Source organism: Oryzias melastigma, linkage group LG10 (assembly GCF_002922805.2).
Source record: "Oryzias melastigma strain HK-1 linkage group LG10, ASM292280v2, whole genome shotgun sequence".
Lineage (NCBI taxonomy): Eukaryota > Metazoa > Chordata > Actinopteri > Beloniformes > Adrianichthyidae > Oryzias > Oryzias melastigma.
This window is the reverse complement of record NC_050521.1, coordinates 21,044,659-21,071,184: the sequence shown is the minus strand read 5'-3', so window position 1 is coordinate 21,071,184 and position 26,526 is coordinate 21,044,659. Positions and strand designations below refer to the sequence as shown.

Here is a 26,526-nt window from a genome sequence, read left to right as displayed (position 1 = left end):
TATTTGCAGTCAAATTATAATATCTATTTTTTTCTTTTTTTAAAGTTAAGGAGCATTCTCAGTGTAATACAGGATGGAAGGCAGGTGTCATAAATGTTGAATGAACGTCAGAAATAGATATGCTAAAAGCCTGTCCCAGTGCAATCCATGGCAGCCCCTATTTATAGAGATGGACTGGCTGGGATTTTTGAACTCCACGTTAAGTGCGGCACCTTTTCTGTCTCGTTTTAAGTGGCAAACGTTGTAAAGTGTGGCAGGAAGGTCTTTTTTTGCTTTATGTGCACAGATACTTCCATCACATGCTGTGGCATGTGGACGAGTGTTGTCATGATACATTGCATAAACGTCCCCCCAGCAGCACAGACCCCCACAGGTCTTGCAAACGTTTAATCATAATGTCACAACATCACGTTGAGCACACGGGTATGCACCCTTAGAGTCACGGCTGCAGATGTATCTCTGCTCGTTTGAGAGGAGTGGGTGTTAGCTGTTGTTCCTCTTGAATCAGAACCAAAGGGTTCACACATCTGTAATTCCTCTGGAGCTGGTAAAGTCTAATAGAGCTGTGCAGTCAGAAGTGTCTTTGTGCAGATGGTGTGTGCGAGTGAGACGGCACTCGTGCGAGGGTGTGCATGTACGTCTCACCGGTTTGAAGGCAGAACGTCTTTGATTGGCTCCCAGACTGGGGGTATAAGTGTATTACATAACAGGGTTGGCAGACACAGGGAGGACGGGCCGTGAGACTCACTCGCTGCATCGGAAAGAGGAACCTCTTTCTGGAATACGTCGTCTTGTTACTTGGCACCTGGGGCTGAGTTAAGGGGGGGATCCGCTTTGTCGTCTTGCAGCAGAGATTCAGTTATGATGATTGCGTGAGGTGGACTTCTCCATGCATACCCTCTCCGAACAGTTGCATGTCACAAACATGGTAAGGCTGGCTGGAGCATGTGTTGGCTTTGGGATGCTGTGAGGTGCGCTGGTGCGGCTGTGCTGTGGCAGGAGACTGGGATGTTGGAATGCAGTGGGTCCGTCAGTGCAGTGAATGCTGATGTGTTGTGCAGCAAAGATGATATTGGCTTTTGTCGCTCCCTTATTTTGTGCTAGAATCCTTTGGACTTTGACTGTTTTTCGTGCATTTCTTTTGACCTAAATAGAGTTTTCATAGTTAAAAGAGTGCGACTTCGTCCTCTGATCTTTGATGTTGTAAGAGCAGCACAGCCGTAACGATGACACGGACCTGGTAATGATGAACATGATGAGCAAGAGCTCTCCGTGTTTGTCTGTGTGTTTACTTAATGACATTTGATCAAGCTAGGTGTGAGGCTGCACTAAGGGAGGATTGGGGAAGATTGATTATGTAATGCTTTTAATTTATTCAGGCATGTGAAGGAGAAGGGGATGCAATATATTGGAGAGGGGAACACTGATCTCATTTGGGTGATTAAGGGATTCAGAAGGGAGAAGGGTATGATCATTTCCTGGTTTTTTCCCCCCTTTTAGTGTAAGTTATGAGTGGTGAGCTTGAGGTGATTGGGGAAGGGACGGAAAGATGTTTTTTTCACATTCTGGTCCTGGTGTTGGATGGTGGCAGTCAGTTGAACTCTTATGTTCCACATTTGTTTTTTTTTTTTATTGTACATTTTTGTGTCACAAACTTGTATTTTTTATTGTTTTAAGCACTTGTGAGTTGTCTTGTTTCCATGGCAACATGACACATGTTTATGCAGCAGTCGTCCTCTACAGCTGTGATGGAGAGTTTTTAGATGCAGGCTTCAACTCTGTTCTGGCTCAATGTCATCTTTGATCCCAAACTTAAATGCTAAGCCCCTATCTATAGCATCAGCATCTGATTATGAGTTGTGTTCTATTTAATGGGAGTGGGACACTGGCTACTAAATGTGTGGCTCTTCAAAACCCCAAATTTGGAAATATTCTGGCATCATGCATCCTCAAGTGTTCTTACCTCATCCGCTCATCCTGTCAATTCCAGTGAAGCATCCTCAATATGTCACCATGACAACGACTGTTCTCTCCCTTCCAGGCATGGACGTCTCTCCTTGTGTTCACTACTCTGCCCTGATTGGCTTATATCCCCCTGTAGCTGTCTCAGAGAGCCACCGGGGAGTTGGGTTTCTGTTCAGGTTGAAAGGCCCGCATAGCTGCTGAGTCTGGGAGGAAAATAGCAACCACTCTCCTCCTTCAGATTTTCAACAAAAATCTGCAAAGTATCAAGAAAGATTTTTTTTTATTTAATCGTTAAAAGATAAAATAAAGGAAACAAGTTTATTAGTTGAAGCGAATGAACAACAAACTAGATCCTTGTGTTCAGGTCTTAGAAATCTCCTTACCTAGCTTTGGCCTAAGACCTTGCTGCTCTGCTCATCGCCCCAGGGAACAGATGCACAGCTCGCTCTGGACTGCAGAGTCCTGGTGAATGTAGCAGTGGAAGGAAGAGTTTAAACCAGGAGCTGGATTGCTGCCTCAGTGCATACAGATCTAAAAGTGGGGCTTGACATCTGCATGCTGTATGTGCATTGGTGTGTGGTTGGCAGAGCAAGAAAGCCGAGACGTCAGGGTGATGGATGGTGAAGCAGTAGATGGATGATGTCAGACGCGGGTCTGTCTGCTGCCTCGCGTCCTTTAATGAGGGCAACCTCTGGCCTCCACATCCCCCTAAAGAATACTCATCACCCCCTGCAAGCTTCAGTGCCCCCTCTGTACCCCGTTCATGCAGACCGTACAGTGTTGTTGTTTTGTTCACAGATGTGCTGCGTGTTTATCGTCAGTGTTGCAACCACATTGTCGACATTATTTATTCATGATTTTGAAATCAATAGAGAAGATGTGATGAGTCATCTGTCCATGTTTTGTGAAGGCTGTGCAGCTGATACAATGACAAGCCCCAGTGTTAGCTTGAGGAAGGAAGATTATCCCTTCACATTTGTTTGCTTCTCAGCATTTATATTACATTAACACATGTAATGATTATAATGTCATAATGGGCCAATTACGTTCCTGTGTAGAGGAGTGTGGTGCTTCTGAACGTTGTGTTGTTTCTCCCCTAACAGCCCTGCCTTTTGTGTGATTTTGTGTTTGTTTTGTTGAACTTTTTCTTTTGGTGATATGGACTGTGTTAACCATCAGGCTCAACTATTTGGATTCCAATCCTTAAATGGATTTTGCATCCATTTGTAATCTGAATAGGTTTGAGACTAAAGATTTACAAATTAGGCCAGAATTAAGGATAAATCTAAAGCTAGCTCAATTTGTTTTTACCAATCTTTGTTTCTATGTTTCCTGATCATATCTGTTTAAGTGTTTTCAAAGCAATAATTTGACGTTGGATCAAAGCTGAAACATGTCCCTTCCTCTTCCTTCACTCACTCTAGTTGATAAGTGGAGGATCAGTCGTCAACGCTGAGGCAGTATGGGACCATGTCACCATGGCGGATCGGGAGTTGGCGTTTAAGGCGGGCGACGTCATCAAGGTGCTGGACGCCTCCAACAAGGACTGGTGGTGGGGCCAGATAGATGAGGAGGAGGGATGGTTCCCCGCCAGCTTTGTACGGGTGAGTTCAGCGTCTCTGTTGTTGGGTACAGACACAAAAGCACCACCTCTCGGGTATTCAAGGAGGGTGGCACATTACCATCAATTCTGGACAATGTTATCTGTGTCACACAAATACAGTATACATGCAAAAAGACCAATGAGCTTTAGCTTAGCATCACCTTCAACTATTGCCCTTGTTAAGCTACGTACACACCGGGCATGTGTGGCACGTCCAAGAAGTCACTAAACGGACATTCTTAAACGCGCTGTTAGCATGTCGACACAGGTCTGTTGCTACCCAATACTAGCACATGTACTTAAAATTGGAAGATGGTTGTAGCGAAATGTCGATGCTGGGAAAATCTTGCGACTCTTGGTTTGAATTTGAATTACTTCCCTACCCCTATGGCTTCTCCGTACCTCAACATTTTGTCCTCCAATTGGAAAAATGTTGTAAAATAGTGTCTTTAAATTTGGACTTTACTACAGCTTGATGACGTAATAAGTAATCACTGGTCATCCACGTCAGCGAGTTGCTCCCAATGCTTGAAAAATACATAACCTCAGTTTATAATTTTAAAAAGTCATGCAAAAAAGAAAAAAAAATGTATTTAAGTGTGCTTCAAAGAATACTTATGCTGCCACAAATGCAACACAGATCACCCCACTGGTAGAGGGATAGCCAACCTATGGCTCCTCCTCAAAAATTACTTTTGGGCACAGAAAATGTCTTACTTCCAGCTCTTGGGAAATAAGGCCAAATTCGTCAATGATTTTTCAAAGATTTTGACCCGCCATTTATAGCCAGACAACAGTGACTGGTCCGAGTCAGTCTGTCACGTTTTTAGGGCAGCTACAGTCGCCAATCATGATAAAGAAAAAACATAATGAAAAAAATAGGATTAGCAAGAAAATGTTAGTAAAAATTTATCAGGGCAAGAATGGTTATTCTGGCAAACAGAATGACTGAGTAAAAACTCTCAGGCTATGTCTGAATTCCTTCCCTACTCATTGTATAGTGCACTATATAGTGAAGGTTTGAGCAGTCCAGTGGTTATACAGTCAATGGTAGTGACGCATAAACGTGGAACGTTCCCAGAAGCCCAAAGCGCATATGTTAGTGTATTTCCTTAGACATTTCATTGGAAGCGGTCACTCGAACGCGCATTTTCAGGCCTGGTGTGAACATAGCATTAGAACTACAAGTACATGAGCTCCATTGGCTCTGTTGGGTATTTATTCAGTTTTCTGTTTCAAATTCTGACTACTACAACCTTTTTTATTACAACTCTGGTGTAGATATTGCATGTTTTTTTTTTTTTTACCTGCAACTTTCCTCTTTGCATTTCTGTGGAATTTTTAACCTTGACTCTTCAGAATCTACGGTCAGACTTACAGCAGATAGCAGTTTTCCACTTTGTTTCTTTCCAGATTTCAATATAAAAGCATAAACTAACTTGTATGACTTTTTGATTTCACAAGCAGCTTGAGAGTAAGTTTTGTTGACTTCACTGTACATGGAATGATGGACATCTGGCACCCAGAAATTCAGAAAACCACAAATATCTCACTTTGAAAGTTCATGTCATTGTGGAAACATAATTTTTGGAATTCTGAGATGTGTATTTGCCAAAAAACCACATACATATCAAGTTATTACTTTTATTTTTCCAACTTTTACTGATAGTTAAAGGTCGAGGCCTCACACAGCAGCACACCCCTCTCCAGACACTCCTCATGGCCATTCCCACCTGTCCACCTTTCCATATTCACCCCTGAGAGAGCAGGGCAGACAGGCTGGCTGACCAACCAAAAAGTATCTTTTCTGTTCTGTCATTCTCTCTTTCCAAGGTGGAACCCCACCCTCCTCAGCCCCAAACAAAACAGGTTTTCTATATCAACCCTATAGCAACTCCAAGGTTCCAAAACACAGCGTCAAAGGTGCGTTCTCCAAGCTTCATCCAACCATCAAACCCGCCCGCTCCAGTCTGTCCACGCAGCGTCCCCTCGACATCTTCAAACATTAATGTGCCCGTGGAGTTGTCATATCATTCCTCTAAAGGGGCCGAAAGAAAGGCAGAACTGATGAGTCAAAAGTAAACATTGTTTCAAATGTCCTACGAAATTCTACCAATGTTTCAAACAGAATGAGACAAATTCTGGATTGGTGTTTAAAGATGATCCCTCCTCTAAAGTTAAATCTTTTTTCACGTCAGTGTTATTTACTGTTGACTCTGGCTATTTTCAGTCCTGATGCTGCGCTACTAGTTTTTGTCTGCAGTCAGTGCTCTACCACCTGTCACTCTGCTTGTCTGTGGCACTACATTTCCCATCTTGTGTTTGGCAACTGTGTGTCATCAGGTGTTTGCTGCTGGGCATCTAAAACCACGCTCATGTTGGCCCTTCTATGCACAGGAGTGACATAAGCTTTGGTGTATGTGTGTGTGGTAGTGTGATGAAATCATGAAGTGGGGTGTGCACACAGTTATGTCAGATGAACAGGGGCACATTTTCTTAATAAAACTGAGTCAAAATGCATCTAAAAATGTGAAAAAAACGAACTAATAAATGTCGCAAGTCCATTTGTTTTAATGTGCCTGATTTAACATGCAAGCCTATGACATTTTAGATGTTTATAAGAGTTTTTTCCTAAAATGACCACAGCTGGTTAGTGCTATTGCTCTACAGCTTCACAGAAGGGAAGTCTCAAATTGTATAATCCCCATTGGAGTTCTTTGTGGTCTCTGCGTGTTCTTCCCATCCCTGTCAGACTTTTCTCTTGAGTGTAACTGCTTTTTCCCACAATCTGAAACGCTTGCATGCAGAGTCGTTGAGTGACTTTAAAGTGACCGCAAGAAAGAGCCTGTGTGTGATTATGTGATGGACTGACAGCCTGTTCAAGTGTAACCTGCCTCTCGCCTGCCTTTGAGCCAGGCCTCAGTTCCTTATGTGAGCATAGTGAGTGAGAGGATTCAAACTCCACTTGTGGGGTCTTTTATGTGGCAGTTTTTTTAATTCTTCACTTGAAATTAGATGTTAACTTACAAGGACATGCTTGGAACTCTTACACATCCGCTCTCGAACAAAGGCAAATTATAGTTTGTTTGGAAATGGCTTTATAATCCCACCCAGATTAATGACACAAGTACTTGCTTCATTCTTAGCCACTCCTTATTTTTCCCCATTGAGTTTATGTGAATTCTAACTTTTAACTTCAGAATTTTATCCCAAATCCTTTTTCTTATGAAACAAATATTCTTGGTAATCGTCAGTGGATCTGCATTATGTACTAACCCTCCACATCCTAAACTAGTTGCCACTTTTATGGAAGTGCTATCATGTGCACTTAGTTTTTCACACACATATTCTGTGTTTTGGCATAGTTTTAATCTTTGTAATGACACGTGATCTAAATGTACCTAATTTTAGTTCTTAGTAGACGAAAACCGTTCTAACCCTAACTCACATGACTACATATGACCACAAAAGACTCCATGTTCTTCAGATATTCTACTGAATCCTTGGTAATGTTGCAAACGGTTTTGACATTTTAAATGTGGGGCTTCCACACCTTTCTATGCCCTCTTCCACACTTTTGGTTTCCCTCTTGGTGTGGTTTTAATCTTTGTGTCCCGACCTTAAATAGTCATGTTTAGGCTCCAAAAATGAGGATCTTCTGGAAAGTCTTGGTACAAAAAACTCAGAGGTATGAAGAAAGCTTTCATCCCTCGGACTTCATCCTGAAACCTTTTGTTTTTAATAATACGTCAGTCACTACTGCCCTTACAGGTGGATACGGGCTATCTGTTGGCGAAAAATGAGCGTACCTGTATGGGACACGTAGTTGGTCCCCACGAAATATCAAACTTGTAGATAATTTTGAGCCTTTTGGGCAAAAATGTTCATACACGTTTTCTACAGGAATGATGCAGCAGACAAGTCATAGCAAACATACAACATGTAAGAGTAAGTAAGGGGGAAGTAGGTGTGACGCAGGCATGCTGTACAGATTTTTCATTTATTCAACCCCCCGAACCCTGCACACAGTACAGTTTGTTAGTGATGATAATATGATAGGTGCCCCAAATTGTTAGAAATGAGTAAATTAGACAGAATATAGTTTGTGGGCCTCTTACAGTCAGTCATTTGCGTGCAGTCGATAAAGGGCCAGTAATGACTGTAGCTTAAAGCTGGTTTCCCCTGAGTGGTCCGGTCCGGTAAGGAGTAGTTTGGTACGGTCCAGTTAATTCTGGTGAGCGTTTCCACTCGGTTAAGCCTCACTCCCAATGAGTGTGGTTTGTTTTCACGGTGCATGCGTGGTGTAGACTGCTAGCTAGCATCTGATTGTGTCATTGTAGTGCGACGACTGGAAAAGCAACAACAACATCCAGTCATCCAGCAGCTCGACTTTTTATTGCTTTACTTTTGGTACATTGTGTAAAACAAATTGTTTGAAAGAAGATTGCGGCCGGCTAAGAAGAAAACCACTGTAAAGAGGAAAACAGAAATGCTAGCTTAGCGCTACATTGGTGCTTTCCAATGTTGTCATTACTTTCTGCCAATGAACGGGTGGCTACAGTGATTTCGCCCCAACTGTCTCCTTCTATTTTTCTATGGAGCTACAACAGATGGGGGCCCTCAAGAAGTACGGGTCGTAACTGATTAATGGATCAATTTTTCAATAAAAACGCTCAAAATACCGTATTGGACCGGACCGCTCAGTGGAAACGAGGCTCAAGGGCACCATACGACAGCATCATCCGTATACCATAAAATGCACGTAAATTAGGTTATTCCTCCAAATCCTTCCCATAAACATTTACCCCACAATGGTACATTCTATTTTCATTATGTTCCCTAAGGTGGCCACACAACTCTCAAGGAAATTACAAAGCTTCGATTCCGCTGAGTAGTCTGGTACGGTCTGGTAAGGAGTGGTACGGTCCAGTTAATTGTCTGGCGAGTGTTTCCACTCAGTTCAGCCTCACTTCCACTGAGTGGTTTGTTTTTATGATGCATGCGTGGTGTAGACTGCTAGCGTGCTTCTAGCTCACCCTGTATCACACCATAGCCAGGGATGGCAAGAATGTTTGTATTTCCACCACAGACCAGGCTTTATTGTTGTTTGTAGCCATTTTCAGTTTAGACTCATGACCATAAGAGTACGCAGGAAACAACAAAAACCCAAATGCTTACAAACATTGGAAACGTTAAATGAGCCCCATATTGGAGCTCTCTAATGTCGTCTGCAAATCGATGCATGGCTTCAGCAATTCCAACTTAACGATTCTGTTCCGACCTGCAACTGAGGGGAAGCCCCCATTGGTACCGTTCAATTGGTCCATTTTACAACGGAAATGCTCAAAATACTCTACTTTACAGTAGAAACGAGGCTCAAGACACACCCACGCTCCTCTGAGGATGCAGCTTTACGACCCTACAACCCTCAATGGACCCGAACAGCCTAAAACCGGCACGGGTGAACTCCCGCACAGATGCATGTCACTAATGCATACCACTGTGTTGAATACATTAACATAAAACACAATCAAATTCAAAATTAATCTTTACAGTTTAACGTCATGAAGCTTCTAATAAATAACTGTAAAGCAGTTTTTTTTACTGATAAGCAAAGATACGTTGGAGATTTGATGTGTTGCATTTCAGTGCTCTTGGATTTTTACTGAGCAGACCAACTCAAGAGGGAAACATTACATTTTTATGAAGTCAGCAAGTAAACAGAGTAAATAAGCCAAAGGTGTGCAAGCGCCCTTAGTGCCCTTAAAATGAGTCTTTGTGTGCGTATATGGTTAGCTCATGCATTTACTGTGCTTGTAGACATTCATGCTCATGCTGATGAGTCGTATCGATCCCAGAAATGTCAATGTCAAGTGAAAATATTTTGCAATATATAGCCTCAAAGTACACCTCCTGTTGGCTATTTTAAGAAGTTCTCCTTTTCTCTATGCATTTTTAGGAGTGTACTCTGTATTCAAGTGGCTCTTTTGTGGGTGTGTTTGACTGCGTTTGTCCTCAGCTGTGGGTGAATCAAGAGGACGGGGGAGTGGAGCCGGCCGAGGGGACCAGCGAGGTGCAGAACGGGCACCTGGACCCGACGAACGACTGCTTGTGTCTGGGTTCGCCCCTCCAAAACCGGGACCAGATGAGAGCCAACGTCATCAATGAGATCATGAGCACAGAGAGACACTACATCAAACACCTCAAGGACATCTGTGAGGTACACAAACACCTCCACCAACACATCGCAACGTGTGCGTTTCCATTCTGGACTCTACCTTAATGTATTCAGCAAGATAGCTAGTAAACAGTAGGAGGCCCAGTGACATGAAGCATGAGTGAGAGGCAAGCTGCTGTTGTATTGATACATTACACATTATTATTGTAACAAGACACTTTGTGTTATAAATGGGCAAAATATTTTGTTTCACGACTGTTTTAATCAACTTTTCCCTAAAAAATATATAAAGAGAAACTTTCTGCAAACTATTTGTCACTTCTTGCAAAACTATTGTAGTTATTTTCAAACAGAGCTGAACTTCATTTACCTTGTAGATAAAATCTCACTTCAAACTAAAAACATAATGGCATTTGAATTTTTGTTTGGGATGGGCTAACAATGTTAGAAACTGGGAGCAATAGAGGAAAACTCAATTTTAACTCTTATTTCTAGTAATAAAAAGGGTTGTTAATCATGTTTTATGCATGATTTTGACAAGAGCATTGATCCTTTTTGTTACGTAAATAAATGAAATGCAGTCAATATTATTTTAAATTCCATATTGACCACTCCTTAAGTTTCATTAAGAGCCTATAGCCTATTTACATCTTAATTTAAAGATAACTATAAAGCACGTGTCAAAGTGAAAGCCTGTAGGTCAGATCCGGTATTATATTCCCTCCAGATCATTTTAATTTATTGTTATTAATAGCCCGATGTTGTCTTGTGCTTATTACTAACTTGTATAATGTTGACAAAAATTAGGAAATTAAGATATTAAAAGTTATTTAAATTTTAATTTGATTTATTCTGGTATAATATTCCTGTCTGTTTTTATTAATACTAAGGTAAAAAGTTAAAAATGTTGTTTTATTCTATTCAGTAAATGTTTATCCTGTCCGGCCCACAATCTAAGGTGTCTTTTATATTTTGGCCCCCTCTATGGAATTGAGTTTGACCCCTTGCTATAAAATGATTGTCAGATAATGTTAAAATAATGCAAAATTTTTTACCTGCTCTTGCCATTATCAAGGTGCTTGTTACAATTATTGCTGGTCTTGACTGCACTTTCCTGAGACTGCGGATTTAAAAATGCAAATCTATTTATTTTTATTCTTGGACATAATTCTACAAACAAATGCTGTCACCTTTGCCTTCTCTTGAACAGCTGGTTGGATGCACAAACTTACATCCAAAAACATAAAAATATCTAGTATTTTCTTTTTTTTTCTAATCAAAGCAAATAAAAGACCCACTCTGAAGAAAGTTGAGTTTTTGGTGTTTTTAACACGTTCTTGTGGTATTTTTCTGATAATGGAGGACAAATATAAAGAAAATTAATAAAAAAATTTCATTTCTGAGTACTTATTTGTTCAAATTGTTGTGAATCAGGAACAGATAAAACAATACAGTTTGAAAACTATTACACATAGAAAATACTCTCTGCTCTGTTTTTCCTCAGTTAAACTGTATAAAAAACGTACAACTAGATGGCTCCAATATTGTTCATCATTTTTTTCACCGTTCACCAGTAATGAGGGGTGTAAGCTAGTGGGAGAGTGTGTAAACAGAGAGCTCTCAGCAACAGGAAGAGGAAGCAGAGTGGGTTTTTTTCATGCCACAACTCGGAGACAATTTTTTTAAAAGAACTACTGTCACTCTGCAGAAACTATGTCCTAGAAAACAACTCAGATTTTTTATATTTTTGCTAAAAACGGTGTAATCCTCATTAAAAGACAACTGGGAATGCTTTTAAAACAGATCAAATGATGATTTAATTGGGTCTTAAGGCATCATATCACACAGTTTATTATCCCTCAGATGGGAGTCTCACATGTAACGTCATTTGAAAACTAACAAAAATCAAAGGAATCATTAATACTTTTACAATTCCTTTTTGCTATTGTTATTTTCATGGAGGTTTTAACCTGAGAATATGAAGAAACTTCCCCCAAAATGCGCTGTAGTTCATCTCTGAGTGCTTGTCTGGAGTTCTCGGTCAGCAGCCACAATTGAGGTCGTATCTGAACACAGATCCATTCCCATTCGCAGCACTGTGGTTGCCCTCTTGGTTCAAGGCTGTGATCTAATGATCTTTAGCCGATCCCTGTTCAGATCATTTGTTTGGACTGCGGATCAAGCATATTGTTTTGGAATACTTGCAAAAGGGCGTCAGCTTGACATCCTCTGAACTTCTGCACGTGCATGTGCACCTGCATTCTTTGGGTTTGCATAGGCATGCACGGGCAAGAAATGCAGTGTGGTTTTAGATGTTTCTGAGCTTTCAAAGAGATTTCAACAGCCTGTTAAAAAAAATATGGCTTAATTTGATAACTACTTCCGTTTTTTCCGATTTTGTGCTTGCATAGGACAGAGGAATAACCAACGAGACTACTTGAATCAGAAAGAGAAATCTAGATAGAAACAGAGATGAAAGAGCTTGAATATCTGTTAGGATAAAAATGGAAATAAAGAAGTCTGCAACACAAACCTAAAGATTTAAAAATGCACAGTGAGGAAAGTTGTAAAGGTGTGGCTGAGCGCCACCCAGGCTGACTTGACTTTAAGCTTTGTTCAAAGGGAGTGTTTTAAGTCTAGCCTTAAAGCTAATGAGGTTTTCTGCTTTCCTGGTGGAAGCAGAGACTTGGTGCCATGACAGACCAAATGTTCTGCCTAATATTCTTCCTTTTGTAAGCCCGCCGTCTGAGAGCAACAAGCTCTGCTGGGAAAATATGACACTTTGAGATCTGTAGGATAAAATCTTTAGACAGAGATTTACTTGTGAATTACAAATTTCCTTCCAGTTTCAACTGGCAGTCAGCGATCAGATCTGGGAAATGTAGCCTCTTCTGCTAATTGTGGTGGAAACTCGACTGCAGCGTTTTTGTTCTTTCTTATCATCTGGAGACTTTTCGGAGAACTTTAAGGACAACTTGACAATGGGGAACTACAGTGGGGCAGTCTTGAAGTAACAGATTGTAAGGACGAGTGTCTGCATCGCTCTGAGACCGGGAGCTTCTGCTTTTTACTGCTTAGTAAAAGGAGGGAAACTCTACAAACCTACACTACAAAAATGACTGTTATAGGCAACATATTTACAATAAAAAACCATTGAATCTCTGCAAAGGAACACCAGGAACTGACTGTTTTGAAACCAGGACTTGTTTGTCTTTCTACAGACAGTGAAATACAGCATACAGTTTAATTGAGTTGCATACTTCCTTTAAGATAAGCTATCAGATGATCAAATAAGAGGAGGGGCTCTCAGAAGCTGTTTCTGCTTTTATAGATACCAGAACAAAGCTACAAAGAATTATGCCATTCGTCCTTTTGTGTTTTAACTAGAAACAGTGATCACTGACATCTCTAAGTTGAATTAAAACATTGATTGAAGTAGATATCATGCTCTGTGGATCCACTCCAATCATCTTTTTGATTTATTTTCAGTGTTTTTTTAATAATGATTGCGCCGTTTTCTGTCATTTTCTTGGACATGATTTTTGCCACTGAGTTGTGATCGTATGCACGGAGCAACCCCGCCCCTCTTTCCCCTCCTCGAATGTATTTTTAGCTCTTTTTCAAACCACATTTTTGTCTTGTGCTGCTGATTCACAACAATTTGAATAAAAAAAATACTCAGAAATGCAACTTTGAGTTTTTTTTTCTTAATATGTCAGAAAAATGCCACTTGAACACGTTAAAACACCATTTTCGTCTTAGTTGGTCTTAACAGTCCAGAAAAACATTGAAAAACCATTAGTGAGCTCTGCCACATAAAATACATACCTGTACATAAATAATTCAAGATTTTTGTGAATTTTTTAGCAATATAGGATGGTATATTTTGCTCTGTAAGTCTTCTTTTTTTTGTATTTACTACAAATTTCATGGTACTCGTCCTTTATTTTGTTACAGGGCTACTTGCGGCAGTGCAGGAAGCGCGTGGACATGTTCAACGACGACCAGCTAAAGGTCATTTTTGGGAACATCGAGGACATCTACCGCTTCCAGATGGGTTTTGTTAGAGATCTGGAGAAACAGTACAACACAGAGGAGCCGCATCTGTCTGAAATCGGCCCCTGCTTTTTAGAACATGTGAGCCTTTTATGTTTATTTGCAAACTCAAAATGTATCTTTGTTTTACATGGAAATTATCCCAGTAACATACAAATAAATAAATGAAATCTGCAGATAATGTAGATAATATATATATATATATTTATATATATAAAATTTATGTATTTTAAAAATATGAAAAAAAATTGAATAAAAATTGATATTATATGTAGTTTATTTGACTGAAAGTGTTTCCTTATCCCCACTGTTTTAATATTCTATCCCTTTGCTTTGTTGCACTGCAGCAAGACGGTTTCTGGATCTATTCAGAGTATTGCAACAACCACCTGGATGCATGTATGGAGCTGAGCAAACTGATGAGGGATGGCAGGTACCAGCACTTCTTTGAAGCTTGTCGCCTCCTCCAGCAAATGATTGACATCGCCATAGATGGCTTCTTGCTCACCCCCGTCCAGAAAATCTGCAAATATCCCCTCCAGTTGGCGGAGCTCCTTAAATACACAGCGCAGGAGCACAGGTACTGTCCGCCGTGGTCACGGCTATTTTTAACCGCCATTTTAACATTTGTTAAAGATGACGGTGTCACCAGTGCATCCTTGTGTTCTAGATGCATCGTGTTGCAGTGCAGCATCTGCAGGTGTTGGCCTAATTCCTCTGAAATTATTTATCATCCATGCAAGAGCTGCAACATATTTTTAACAATTTGTATTTAGATTTTACCAAGAAATTTTAAATGAATTGCAACAATCTGTGAATACAAGCTGCAGATAAAATGTAAAATGCAGCTTTTTATGGCTCATCCTTCACACAGATCACACATTTTTCACAAACTGCATGCCCAGCACAGAAGCTAATATAAATATTTGTAAATGAGCTCTCGTGCACAGATGCGTGTGTTAGCATCCAGATGTGCAAACTCATGAATTCGAGCCTACAGAAAGATTCTGCAAATGATTCAGCGCGTCTCAGCCAGCTCCAGGTCATTCACAATCCCCACGTTCTCAGTCGGAGAGGGACATGTGCCAGCTCTGCCGGCGAGGCCTGCCAGATCACAGTGTTCAACTGCTAGGGAGCTGTGGAGAATCTGCCAGATATAGGCCTGTCTCTGTCACACTCGTACACACAACAGTGTCACACACATATTATCTTCCAAAGCGAAGATTGAATTCACAGCACATCTAAACCAGAAGGATAAATCCAGCTCAGCTGCCATGGATGCCATCAAAGTTAGCTGTGAAAAAAAGAGATTGGCTGATTAGGATTTAATAACCCACTGTGATCTTCTGGCTGTGTTCCAGTCTGATGTACCACTTCAGCGTGTTTATCATCACTGCTTGTACCGGGCCTCTCTGCATCGTTTGTGAATGTAGCGTTGGCTGTCTGTGTCAGCCTTTAAAGGCTATAAGTTTGCCTCTTAACACCGCAGAGTAATTATGTACATGCTGTGTTTGTAGCGACTATCGATACGTGGCAGCCGCCCTGGCTGTCATGCGGAACGTCACTCAGCAGATCAATGAGAGGAAGAGGAGGCTGGAAAACATTGATAAGATCGCTCAGTGGCAAGCCTCAGTTCTCGACTGGGAGGTATGTAAGACCTGGGGTTTTAAATCCCACAACTACTCTCTTTAATAGATGATATCTCTATTTAATATCTCAATTTACTTTGGGGCCACTGAAGGTAGAGTCTGGCTGAGGCTGGGCCGTATGGGGTTCCATTTGTGCCACAAATATATTTTTGCATCCACTGTCTATATCTTTGGTCCATTGTCTGTCTACTGAACAAGTTCATTGAATATTTGTTCTTAACAATGGTTGCTAAGGTGACGTCAGACAAAATGGTGACCGAAATGTGAATAGTGACTTCCAGTTTTAGGATCTAAAACAGCAAAGCTGACAACTGAATGCGATTTAACAAACTTTTACAGGAATAGTAAAAGGTAACCTTACCAAATTCAATTGAAATATGTTCAATATTTATTTTATGAAAGTCCTCCCAAACTGCATTTTCATTTCCTGTCTTAGATTGTTCACAAATGGATTTGAATAATCCTTCCATATTTGAGGTTCTATTGAAAATATTGACCTTTCATTTTTGCAGGTTCTATTTTGCTTGATGTTAATTGTGTTATAAATGTGATCGAGCACAAAAATTGATGCAAATTCATGTTGGACACACGTAATAAGATGCACATTGCTGCATGTTGGCCGTGCATAACTATTAGTTGTATTTCGGGGTATGTGTACAAATAGAAATATTTTAGTTAGTGGTACAGCAAATATTTTAAGTGCTGCTATGAAGCCATGTATTTTCAGCTTTCAAAATAAGAGTACACATGACAAAAGACCGTACGCATTTAGAAAATTAGGTGGGAATAACCATTCCCATATATATATTTTTGACAGTCACAAATTATTCGTATCCTTGTTTACCTTTATTATCCCTCAGGGATCTCACACGGTTATGAGCAACAGCAAAGGGGAGCAAAGTCAGAACATAACGCAACAGTTATTAGTTTTTCTTTTATGTGAAACATTTTAAAATTGTGTTACTTTAGCTCTGTTTTTAGTGATTTTGTGAACATGGAAATGTAAGCAACTTTGACTGGGCAGAAAAGATCTTCTGCAGCTCTACGTCTCATCCCCATCGTGGAAAGCTAGCGTTAGCATTAGCAAAAATTAAAGAAGAAAATCTTGAAAAAAAAAAAAAGAAGAAAATCTGAATTACCTTCATAATCAAACAGCAGCACTCAATGAAGTACCTGTAACCTTCATCTAAATATGAACAGGTTATCTTTAATTGTTTATGTAAAATTGCTTTAAACAGCGTTCAGCAGGCAGTCATCTTAGCCGTTCTAAACCCGAAAAGTCGCTTTGCATACTCGCCATTTTGTGTGACATCACATGAAAAGCAAATGCAAAGTTTTAACCAAAGCAAGCTGAAGCATCATCAAAGAAGCGTGGACATGCAGAAGATATTGCTTAGAAGACGTTGAACTTTCATATTAAGGCGGGGGCCACAAACGGCTCGCGGGCCGCCAGTTTGAGACCTCTGATCTAACATATATATATACAGTCATCCCTCGTTTATCGCAAGAACTATTATAGATGCTTCTACAGACTTTATAGGTTTTTTTTATGTTTTTAGACATTGTTTATAATCTCAAATTTGTTAAAAAAATAATTCGGGCTTGGAAGAGACTGACAATCAGCCAATCAGGACGCAGAACTCAGTCTACTGTATTAGAAAATGTGCTGACCACTACTACTGCTGAGCACATATATGGGTGGGGTTTGTACTAAACCTTTAGACTTTACTTGTTCTATAAATTCTGTAAATAATCAGTCAGAATAAGATTTGATTTAAGTGACTTGTAGTGTTGTGTCACTTTCAGAAACTACGGATCTTTTTTGTCTTGTTGATGCCAAAGTTTAGAGAAAATGAGCAGATGGATTTGAAAGACTAAAAGGCAGCAGTGATTTCAAAAACAAACACAAGCAAAGTGTGAAAACGAGCATCTTTGATCAAAGCTTAAGCATGTGGCCTGCAGGTATGATTATTGATTGGAGCAGAAAGCATGACTGCACTCTACCTAATGTCAGACATCACGCCACATTTAAAGTGGATTTAACTTTTCTCTTACTATAGATGCACTGAACATGTTTATTTGCTTTGGATTTGTGCAAAAATGCTCGACTGAACATGAATATTACAGAACGTGATTTGAGAATTTGTCATTTATAGTCTGTGTTTGTGTGATAGCAGGTTTGTCTTCTAAAAAGCTTCACAAAGTTTAGTTTTTTTTGTTTGTTAATGTTTGATTTCTTTTTCATTAATTTCCATTAACATAAAGTGATTGTAAAAAAGATACAGCTATAAAATTGTTGGAAATCTGCTATATTTTGGTCAGCTTTAAGGGGAATAAAACAATCCAGACCAACACAATCCCAGAGCAAATTTATAAATAAATTTGAAAGGAAAGATGCCGTTTTGTTTGCAACTCTTGGAAAGTGCCCTCCAAAAGTGTTTTATTAAAGACTGACTAGAAAATGGTGTTTGGGGCTTTTTTAACATGCTCTTGTGGCATTTCTCTAATGACAAAGGACTTTTATTATGATTTTTTTTGGCTAAAATTTCTATTTTTGAGAATTTATTTCTTCAAATGGCTGAGAATCAGGAGCAGACAACAAAAATGCAGTTTATAAAAGCTTACAGTTGTTACGCAAAAGCTACATTTGTTGGGCCAGAGTCCCCCTGCTCCACTCCATTCTGATGGATTCTCTTGCAGACAAGTAAATCCATCTTAGTTAAAAACTATTTTAACATTAGAATCAGCACCCCTCACCAGAAGGTTGTTTTTCAGCTAAAGCTGGTCCAAACATGTGGCTGAATGGTTCAGCTTGAATGGTTGTGACAATAATTAAGATGTTTCAAGTCTCTTCTGTCCGAAAGGATTCTCTAAAATCACCAAAAAACTTTACATAACTGTTTCCACAGGCTGAACATGACTAATGAGCAGATTGACTCCAACTGTACTAAGTCCAAGTGTCCTTTTAATTTGTGTTTAGGGAGACGATATCTTAGACAGGAGCTCGGAGCTTATCTACACCGGGGAGTTGTCATGGATCTATCAGCCGTATGGACGCAGCCAGCAGCGAGTCTTTTTCCTCTTTGATCACCAGCTGGTTCTCTGTAAGAAGGTGAGCCCTTTTGTTCATCTTATTTTAGCGCATATTTAAAGTTCATCCGCAGTTTCCTGAAAGTTGCTGTGTCACATGGCTGCCGTACAGCGAGGCTCCAAGAAAATGTGACTTCATACGAGCTCAAAAATAGATTACATAAAGCTGGATGAGACACGGCAGTCCTCCGAGGAGACACATTCAAATCCTCGGCGCCTTTCACAAAATGGAGCTGCGGCGGTTTTTGGCTCTAATGCACCGAGGCTGCACTCTCTCCTGTCAGAGGAATAGCCACGCTTGGCTGGACTCGTTACACGCAAAGATGCAGGCACAAACGCAGTCAGACACTTAGACGCAAACATACACGGGGGCCGCATAACTGCATCATCTTTACACACAGGCTGAATGCAAAAACGGTTAATTTGTTTAGCAACACAAGCACACAGAAATATATAGTTTATGTTGCTTATTTTCCTTGTACAGTCAGCAGGGTGATGCTCTAAATCATCCCGTCTTTGTTTTCACTTTTGCGTACCCAGCATCCTTTGGTACATGTGCGAGCCCTTGGGGTGCAGGAGCACATTGTAAGAAGTTTTCCATCTCTCCTTCTCATCTGTTTCTTATCAGCACAAAGCTTCACACTAATCTCCTCCTGCTGATGAAAGGATCTCTCTTCTTACCTTTCTTTTTATGGTAAAACAAAGGCAGGTCGTTGTGTGGGAACTGATCCACTGAGCCATCTTCACTTTCTGCTAGTTTATTTAATTTTATTTGTGTTTGTGGAGCAAAAAAGTGCAAACTCGCAGCAATATGAAAAAAAAGCATTAGGATGCTGAAGGGAGGAAAAACAGCTTTTTCACACCTCTAAAGTTCAGCGCACTCTTCCTTTCATCTCCACCAGGATCTGATCCGCCGAGACATCCTGTACTATAAAGGCCGCATCGACATGGATCGCTACGAGGTCCGGGACGCCATAGACGGGCGCGATGATGACTTCAATGTTAGTGTGAAGAATGCTTTTAAATTGTACAACAAAGACAGCGAAGAGATCCACATATTCCTGGCTAAAAAGCCAGAGGAAAAGATCCGCTGGCTCAGGGCATTCCACGAGGAGAGGAAGATGGTCCAGGAGGATGAGAAAATCGGTTCGTTACACTTTCCTTTGTTCCTTCCTGTTTGTACCAACATTTTTATGGTAGTGATAGTTTTTGCTATGTCCAAATGGATCAGATAACAATGATGGCGTTCTTCACCACAACACTTCATCCTGCCTATAAAAGTGCAACTAGAATATCTGAACATCTCGCTTTGTCGGTATTTAGGTTTTGAGATCTCTGAGTACCAGAAGCGACAGGCGGCCATGACAGTGAGGAAGGTGACCAAACAGAAAGGTGAGGCAACAAGAAGATATCAGGTGATTTCCTTGTTTGTTTCTTTTTTCCCCCTTCGCTGCCGTGCTCTGTCTTCTCATCGCTGTTTACTGTTTCCTTAACCTGCTCTCTTTCCTTTTGAACACTACTTACAAATCCGCTGAGCTAATTTTTTACCCAAAGGTTGTTCTTTTTTTTTGTTACATAAGCTAGAGCAGTCACAAGTTCTCATGTCTTTTGGCATCCAGTCTTTAACTCTAATCTGCCAGCCCAAACAGGAGAACAGTCTGCTGGGAGTTGGATTGCAGCTGTTAAGCATCAATGAAAAGACAGAGGGCTGTTTGCATGACGTATTTAGTTTAAGGATGATGCCAGGGTTTAGGATGTGTGGGTCCTGTGTCATGTTTGCCTTGACAAATGAAAAACCTGAGGTGCATAGAAATACTTTTGGTCACTTTTAAATAAAAAAAATCAATCAGTAAATTGGTTTTAACATTTTAGATTTGGTCAAATTTTGGATAAGTTTATGTAAAACTTTGGGCAGGAACTCTCACTCCTCTGAAGGGATTAGGTCCTGAAACCTACAGATTCAATTCAATTTTAATCATTCAGCCCAATATCGCAAAACAATTGTCTCATTGGGGTTCATGTCGGAAATTGATACACTTCATTTAACAGTGTTCAAACTTGGACCTTATTGCTCTCCATCTCCAGGTTTTTGGGGGTTTTGTTTCAGTGTTTGGCCCAGATCAACTTGTTTCTTTTAATAGTTTGCTTTATTAGTGTGAAAACACCAGTATGGACCAGACAACTTACAAAAATAAGTCACCATACACCCACTGTAAGTGAGTTCTGGTTCATTTGCAAAGGAACCCTGGTGTGCCTCATTACACTATGAATGCAACTGGACAATCTAGCACACTCAAAGGGAAATCTGGTGTGAAAATTTCCTCGTGTGAACATTCTGATGGTTTTCACATATGATTGCAGGGGCCTGTTTATAACAGCCATTTAAAGATGGTACTTTCTTCTTGAAAACATAAAAAATGCATGATGGTGGGCTTTAAGGACCAGGCTGAGAAACACTTCAGTGCCTTAGTCACAGATGCCTTTAGGGGTTAATATGGAGTGTATGCTGAAGGAAAATGAGCAAAATTTGAAGATCATGGACCGCTTCGTGAGCGGTATTTACTACGGGCATACTGCCAGTAACAGGGCATAGCAAACACGTAGACATACTGTATGAGTATGTAATAGGGAAGTACGCAGATGTGTATTGGTGGATTCACCTTGTCTCCGGTCCCTAACCCCCGCGACTAAGGGGGTAGAATGAAAATATTTAATATTTTTTCAAGAAGATTGTGGAAGTGAAGAAGAATACATCCTAAAAGAGGATGGATCTTGGATCTTGAATCTAGAAAAGTGCTTGCTGTTGTCATCATACCTTTCTGCCAATCAATGGTGATGATAATAGCCCCGCTCTAACGTCTTGGTTCCACTTTTTTTTCTATGAATCTACAACCAACAGGGGCCCAAAAGTGAAACAAATTAGTCTGATGGGTCCATTTTATAATGGTATTGCTCAAAATACCTTACCGGTTCAGTCCAGCCCGGTCTGGACCATTCAGTTGAAACGACGCACAAGAGTGCAGTATCACCTGCACACCCAGTGTGTGCATCATTTATTTGCGGTCAGTAAGGAGCCTGTACGTGCACCTTATTAACAGCTAGAGTACATCATCAGTGCAAATAACATACATTATCATTACAAATATTTCACCATACTCTTACCACACCTACCGTACCGGTCAATCACTCATACAAGTGCATGTGACTAAGGCCTAAAATAGTTCAAACTAATCCAGTTGCAGCGACCGATCCCAATATGAGATCAGTATCAGGGGAAAATGCCCAACGGACTTCTCAAAGACTGAGGACTCACACATCCCTCACTTTTGGGATCATCCTTTGCCGTTTAGCTATTTATTTGCTAGATTAGATGTTCGTATGTTTACCATTATTGAAATTCTTGCCAGTTCTCACAATAAGCATGACCATCCATTGAGGTATAAATAAAACGATGACCACTACGGGATGTGCTCTCTTTGGTCCCTAGAGATGCAGACGTCTGTCAAAAGTAAATGTGTGTTTTTTGAGTTCTGTTTGTGTTCATGGCTGGCACAAGGTGAAGTATTCTCTTGAATTTCAGATTCATTTATAGATTTCATCTTGAGAAAGAGGGCCATGTTGTATGGACATGGTTTGAAAATGATAAAGGTATATGCATTAGAGTTCTACTTAGAGCTAGCACAATAAGATGCCATGGCAACTGCTAAGCCGCATTGGAAGGTGTTGTGTTAACCATTGGCACTGGAGCATGCAGTCACCGTCCAATCTGTTTACAAGCATTATCTTGACTATCCAAGATAAACAGGCTCTACTAACACAAACAGATCAAAGCATTCTAACTGCTAAAACAGTGTTTGGCAAAGAATGAAATTTGGATCAGAAGACACTGTTTGTCATCGTCTCCTTTTTTCCTAAGATGCCATGGCAACTTTTGATTATTTCATCTCCAAATATTGATTGTATTCCTTAAAGACAGTAGCATAGTTGTGATGCTTGTAGACTGTAGCGAAATGACATGGTAGAGTGTAGCTTAAACGCACATTAACAGCTTTCTGTTGGCTCTCCTTTGGCTAATCCTGCGTTCACGAGTGTTAAGGGTGCTATTCAAACAAATGCGCTGTCAACAAACATGGATGATCAGCGGTCCATGTCCAGCTGCCTGGTGTCTGGTGTAAGCCGTCAGTTCTCGTGCTTGGCTGCTGCACACTTTGATTGAATAGCATCCTTAGTCTTCCTTGTGTCATCACTAAAGCTGAATTCCACTTTATCCTCCAATTCAGCCTCATCATACAACCATCCTGTGTCATCTATCAGGATTAACGTGCAGGAATGTTGAGTGACGGCTTATTTTGTTTTGTCTGTGTGCTTGTTTTTGTGGAAGCATGACTTGATGTTGCATTCTTGTATCGATGTCATGACCGTTATTGACGATGTTTCCCTTCTTTTGCTCTCTGCTTTTCCTTCTTTTGTCTCCTTACTCTGTGTCTTTCCTCGTCTCCCTGGCTTTCCCCTTCTTGTTCTTTTTTCGCACACGCCTTTCTAGGTGTAAACAGATGTACGCCCCCCTCATACCCGCCCCCCCAGGATCCCCTCAGTGCGGGGCAGTATGAGGTAATGGAGGACATGGCACAAGGAGAGGTTTTTGAATTCAGTCAATCCAAAAGAGGCCAGGCTCCTTTCTGGCAGAATTTTAGTAGATTAGCTCCATTTAAGAAATAGAGAAACAGACTCTTCTGAAGGACCAGCTATTTTTCTTAGAAGCACTAAACACTGGATTGCTATGTTCCATGGTGAAGAAGATACAAAAAAAAAACACATTCACAAAAGACTCTGAAGTTAAGGACCAATGCGATTAGAAGGTTTTACTGGAAGCATCAAGAGGACTTAAAAGGATTCAGAAAAACTCAACAGTTTTACAGCTCATGTATGTTAGTAATGTTCTTAGTTGTCATCCTTCTTCGGCTCAATCATGAACGTTTTCCCTCGGATTCTGCATCTTCACGCCATCTGAATGTTCTGCAGTTATTGAGATTGTTATTTAATTTTGGTTTCGTCGTTTGGAGAGAGACTGCAGGTCGAGCCAGGTCCCTCCTGGCTGCTTGACTGTTGCTTAGACCTTGCTGTGCTGCTATGTGAGAATGCCCGTTTGTGTTCTTCTGAATGTGGGATGGAGCGACCTCAGCAGCCTGGACGGGACAAGCCCCGCTGTCAGTTTCACCTTTAAGTTGGATCGCTTTGATAAATGATCAAAGACGGATCGTCTCATCCGACTCCACTGATGTCTCAATTGGGATCTCCTTGCTCTCAGTCCTCCTTTGTCAAACAGATTATCTTCTTCCTTCTCTCCATCCCTCTCAGTATCTCCACACAACTGCTGTTTCTTTTTTTTTTTTTGAGTCAGTGGCTCTTGAAGGATTTTTTTTTTTTTTGACGAACCTGCCATGGTATGATGTGTCAGGGAACAAATCAATAGTCGGAACATCAATAGGTCATTTACGTTCCATCACCAACCACTTGTGACAGGGTATTCGCTCACACTGAGGCTCAGTGTGCTGTGTCCAACAGAGAGCTTGCTTAGATGAAGCGGCTGGGAGCAGGAGACGGGCAGGTTTTGGTACACCTGTCTTATGCCCCAGCCCCTTCTCCCATCCTCCCTGGAGACCACTCCTGTAGCACTTTGCTGGCAGCTCGCTGGGTGTTTGGAAAGAGCACAGCCTACCTCTGGGAATGAGCAGTAAAAGTCAAGTTGACGCATCAGCCAAGGTGTAAAATTTCTCGTAAAAAAATAAATAAATAAAAAGAACTTCTTTAGTTAATGATTTTGTAGTGTTGACACTGTAAATTTAGTTCTTATTTGATCTGAACCTGGGCCATTCAAACATGTGGTGCTAAGATGTGAAAATTGAAGCCTCTAAAGGTGTTTGATAAATGATCAAAAATAAGGTTAAATTCAGGTGCTTTGAGTTACAACTGAGAATGAGTCCAAAACAGCAGTTATCTGAGGAGGTAGGAAAGGTCCACTGACAGACTCATGCACCTCTAAAGTCTGTAGGTTTAGATCCTAGCTTGCTCCCCCGTCACTTTGTTGTTGTTTTTTTCTCCCCCCCGATCTGATTTGTCCTCGGACAGTTAGCTCTAGCACTGTTAAGCGGTTTTCCGAACGACTGTGGCCTGATCAAATCGATTTGTTTAATCACCAAAGTCCCCGAGGCTGCTCTGTGACCAGAGTCTGCTTTAGATACAGTCCTTCTCCCGAGGCGACTGAGGAGGATCTACCACTGTACACTCATCATGACGGTGTATTTCTTCTCTACTCTTGGAATGTGAGTGAGACATTTGTCCATGCTTCGTGATCATGCCTCAGAAGTACCTTTTGTGTTTGGATTATACCACCTGATGGACAGAACAAATACAGTATGACAACTTGTGCAATGTGATATATCATTATATATCTTCACTATTCACTACGGCGTGACATGAAAGAGTTATATATTGTTCTGTGTCATTTGTTTGCCTTCTTATAGGCCTTATAACCTATTGGAACAAAGATCCTTAGAACTGCTTTGTATGTCGTGTAATTTATGTTTTGTTTCAGTAAAAAAAAGTTGAGAAATGGGCGATTTGGCTGCTGGTGTCTGTAGAGATGGCTCCCGCTGAGATTGTTTTGGAAGATAATTCCGTTGCCTGGCACAGCAAAAAGACACGGTTCCCAGGCCATGATAACCTCAGGTCCCGTGCCCCGCCCTAATCCATCCAGTACTCGCTACCACCACCCATACCACCGGTACCAAGCATACTGGCAAACACACACCCCGGCGCACAATCCCGTGCACTTGTTGGCCCGTTCTGCTGCGGAGAAGAGAGATGCTATCTAACAGTGCCTTCCAGCATTCCACTAGTGATTATCTATTCAGTTTCACAGGCAGATTTGAATTAGTCATGTATTTTCCCTTCAGTGCATTTCTTCCTTTTCTCTCTGCGTTCTCTGCTCTCACACACGCAGGGAATTCCTTGTTCCCGGCGCTCCAGATCCACTCGGACAAAAACTCAGAGGGCAGACTTTTTTTTCCGTGCGAGTAGATAAAACTCGGAAACCCCTGCATTATACTCCATCATGCTTACATAGCTGCGAATTTAGCTGCATTGAAAGACTCTCACTCTAATTTCAGGTGTGTTAGAAACCGCATAGATTTCTTGTTAACTATTTATCTTCCTAAAAGACGGCTTAATATATGGTAGGATATTTTTCTTTGTTAATCAAGTTAAGTTTCACTTTTCAAATATAGTATCATAATGAATAGTGCATTATGAATAAAAGAAGAGTCATCTATTTTACCTTTGTCAGCTACACACTGTAAATACTGTAAAAAGAACAGATCATATATTTGGATATTGGTATTTTGCGTTGGAAACGAATGTTGTTCCAGTTCTAGCGTGCGGTAGACCTCAGTACCAGGTAAATGCATGCTTGTGGCATCCAATATTTTGCATGAGACTTAAGGCAACTCTGAACAGATTGTTAACTTACTTTGTTACATTTTTTTTTTTTTTTTTGGAATCCATGCCATCTCAGCAAAGGGAGTTGTTTTCTTAATCCACTTGTCTCCTTACCTTTGTTTTTATCTCCCATCAGACAGGCCAGAAGATCTGTTCCTTTTGTTAAATCAGAAACAAAAAATAGCCATAGCTGCTAACACTAGCTAAACCAGTGTTAGCTATAGCTATAGGTAACACTAGCTATTGGGTTGTTAGCAGCTATAGCTAACACTAGCTATACCAGTGTTAGCAATAGCTATAGGTAACACTAGCTATTGGGTTGTTAGCAGCTATAGCTAACACTAGCCATACCAGTGTTAGCTATAGCTATAGGTAACACTAGCTATTGGATTGTTAGCAACTATAGCTAACACTATCTATGTCAGTTTTGGCTATAGCCATAGGTAACACTAGCTATGGGATTGTTAGCAGCTATAGCTAACACTAGC

At 40.7% G+C, this 26,526-nt stretch overlaps 1 protein-coding gene across 12 annotated transcripts in view; it reads left to right on the top strand.

Annotated features, from left to right (window-relative positions):
* Nucleotides 1-26,028, top strand: part of LOC112153105 (rho guanine nucleotide exchange factor 9) — a 57,485-nt gene extending 31,457 nt beyond the window's left edge. For 6 of the 12 annotated variants that reach the window (XM_024283011.2, XM_024283015.2, XM_036214025.1 and 3 more), the window contains 10 exons: nt 3,390-3,569; nt 5,402-5,491; nt 9,588-9,788; nt 13,704-13,883; nt 14,150-14,382; nt 15,320-15,449; nt 18,432-18,563; nt 19,444-19,687; nt 19,865-19,933; nt 23,085-26,028. In XM_024283011.2, coding sequence (XP_024138779.1) covers nt 3,390-3,569; nt 5,402-5,491; nt 9,588-9,788; nt 13,704-13,883; nt 14,150-14,382; nt 15,320-15,449; nt 18,432-18,563; nt 19,444-19,687; nt 19,865-19,933; nt 23,085-23,260 — 1,635 coding nt within the window. In that variant the 3' untranslated portion in view covers nt 23,261-26,028. Of the gene's footprint in view, nt 1-3,389; nt 3,570-5,401; nt 5,492-9,587; nt 9,789-13,703; nt 13,884-14,149; nt 14,383-15,319; nt 15,450-18,431; nt 18,564-19,443; nt 19,688-19,864; nt 19,957-22,121; nt 22,190-23,084 lie in introns of those variants that run through there. The other 6 variants (XM_024283012.2, XM_024283017.2, XM_024283020.2 and 3 more) reach the window with 4 other exon arrangements.
* The last annotated feature ends 498 nt before the right edge of the window (nt 26,029-26,526 follow it).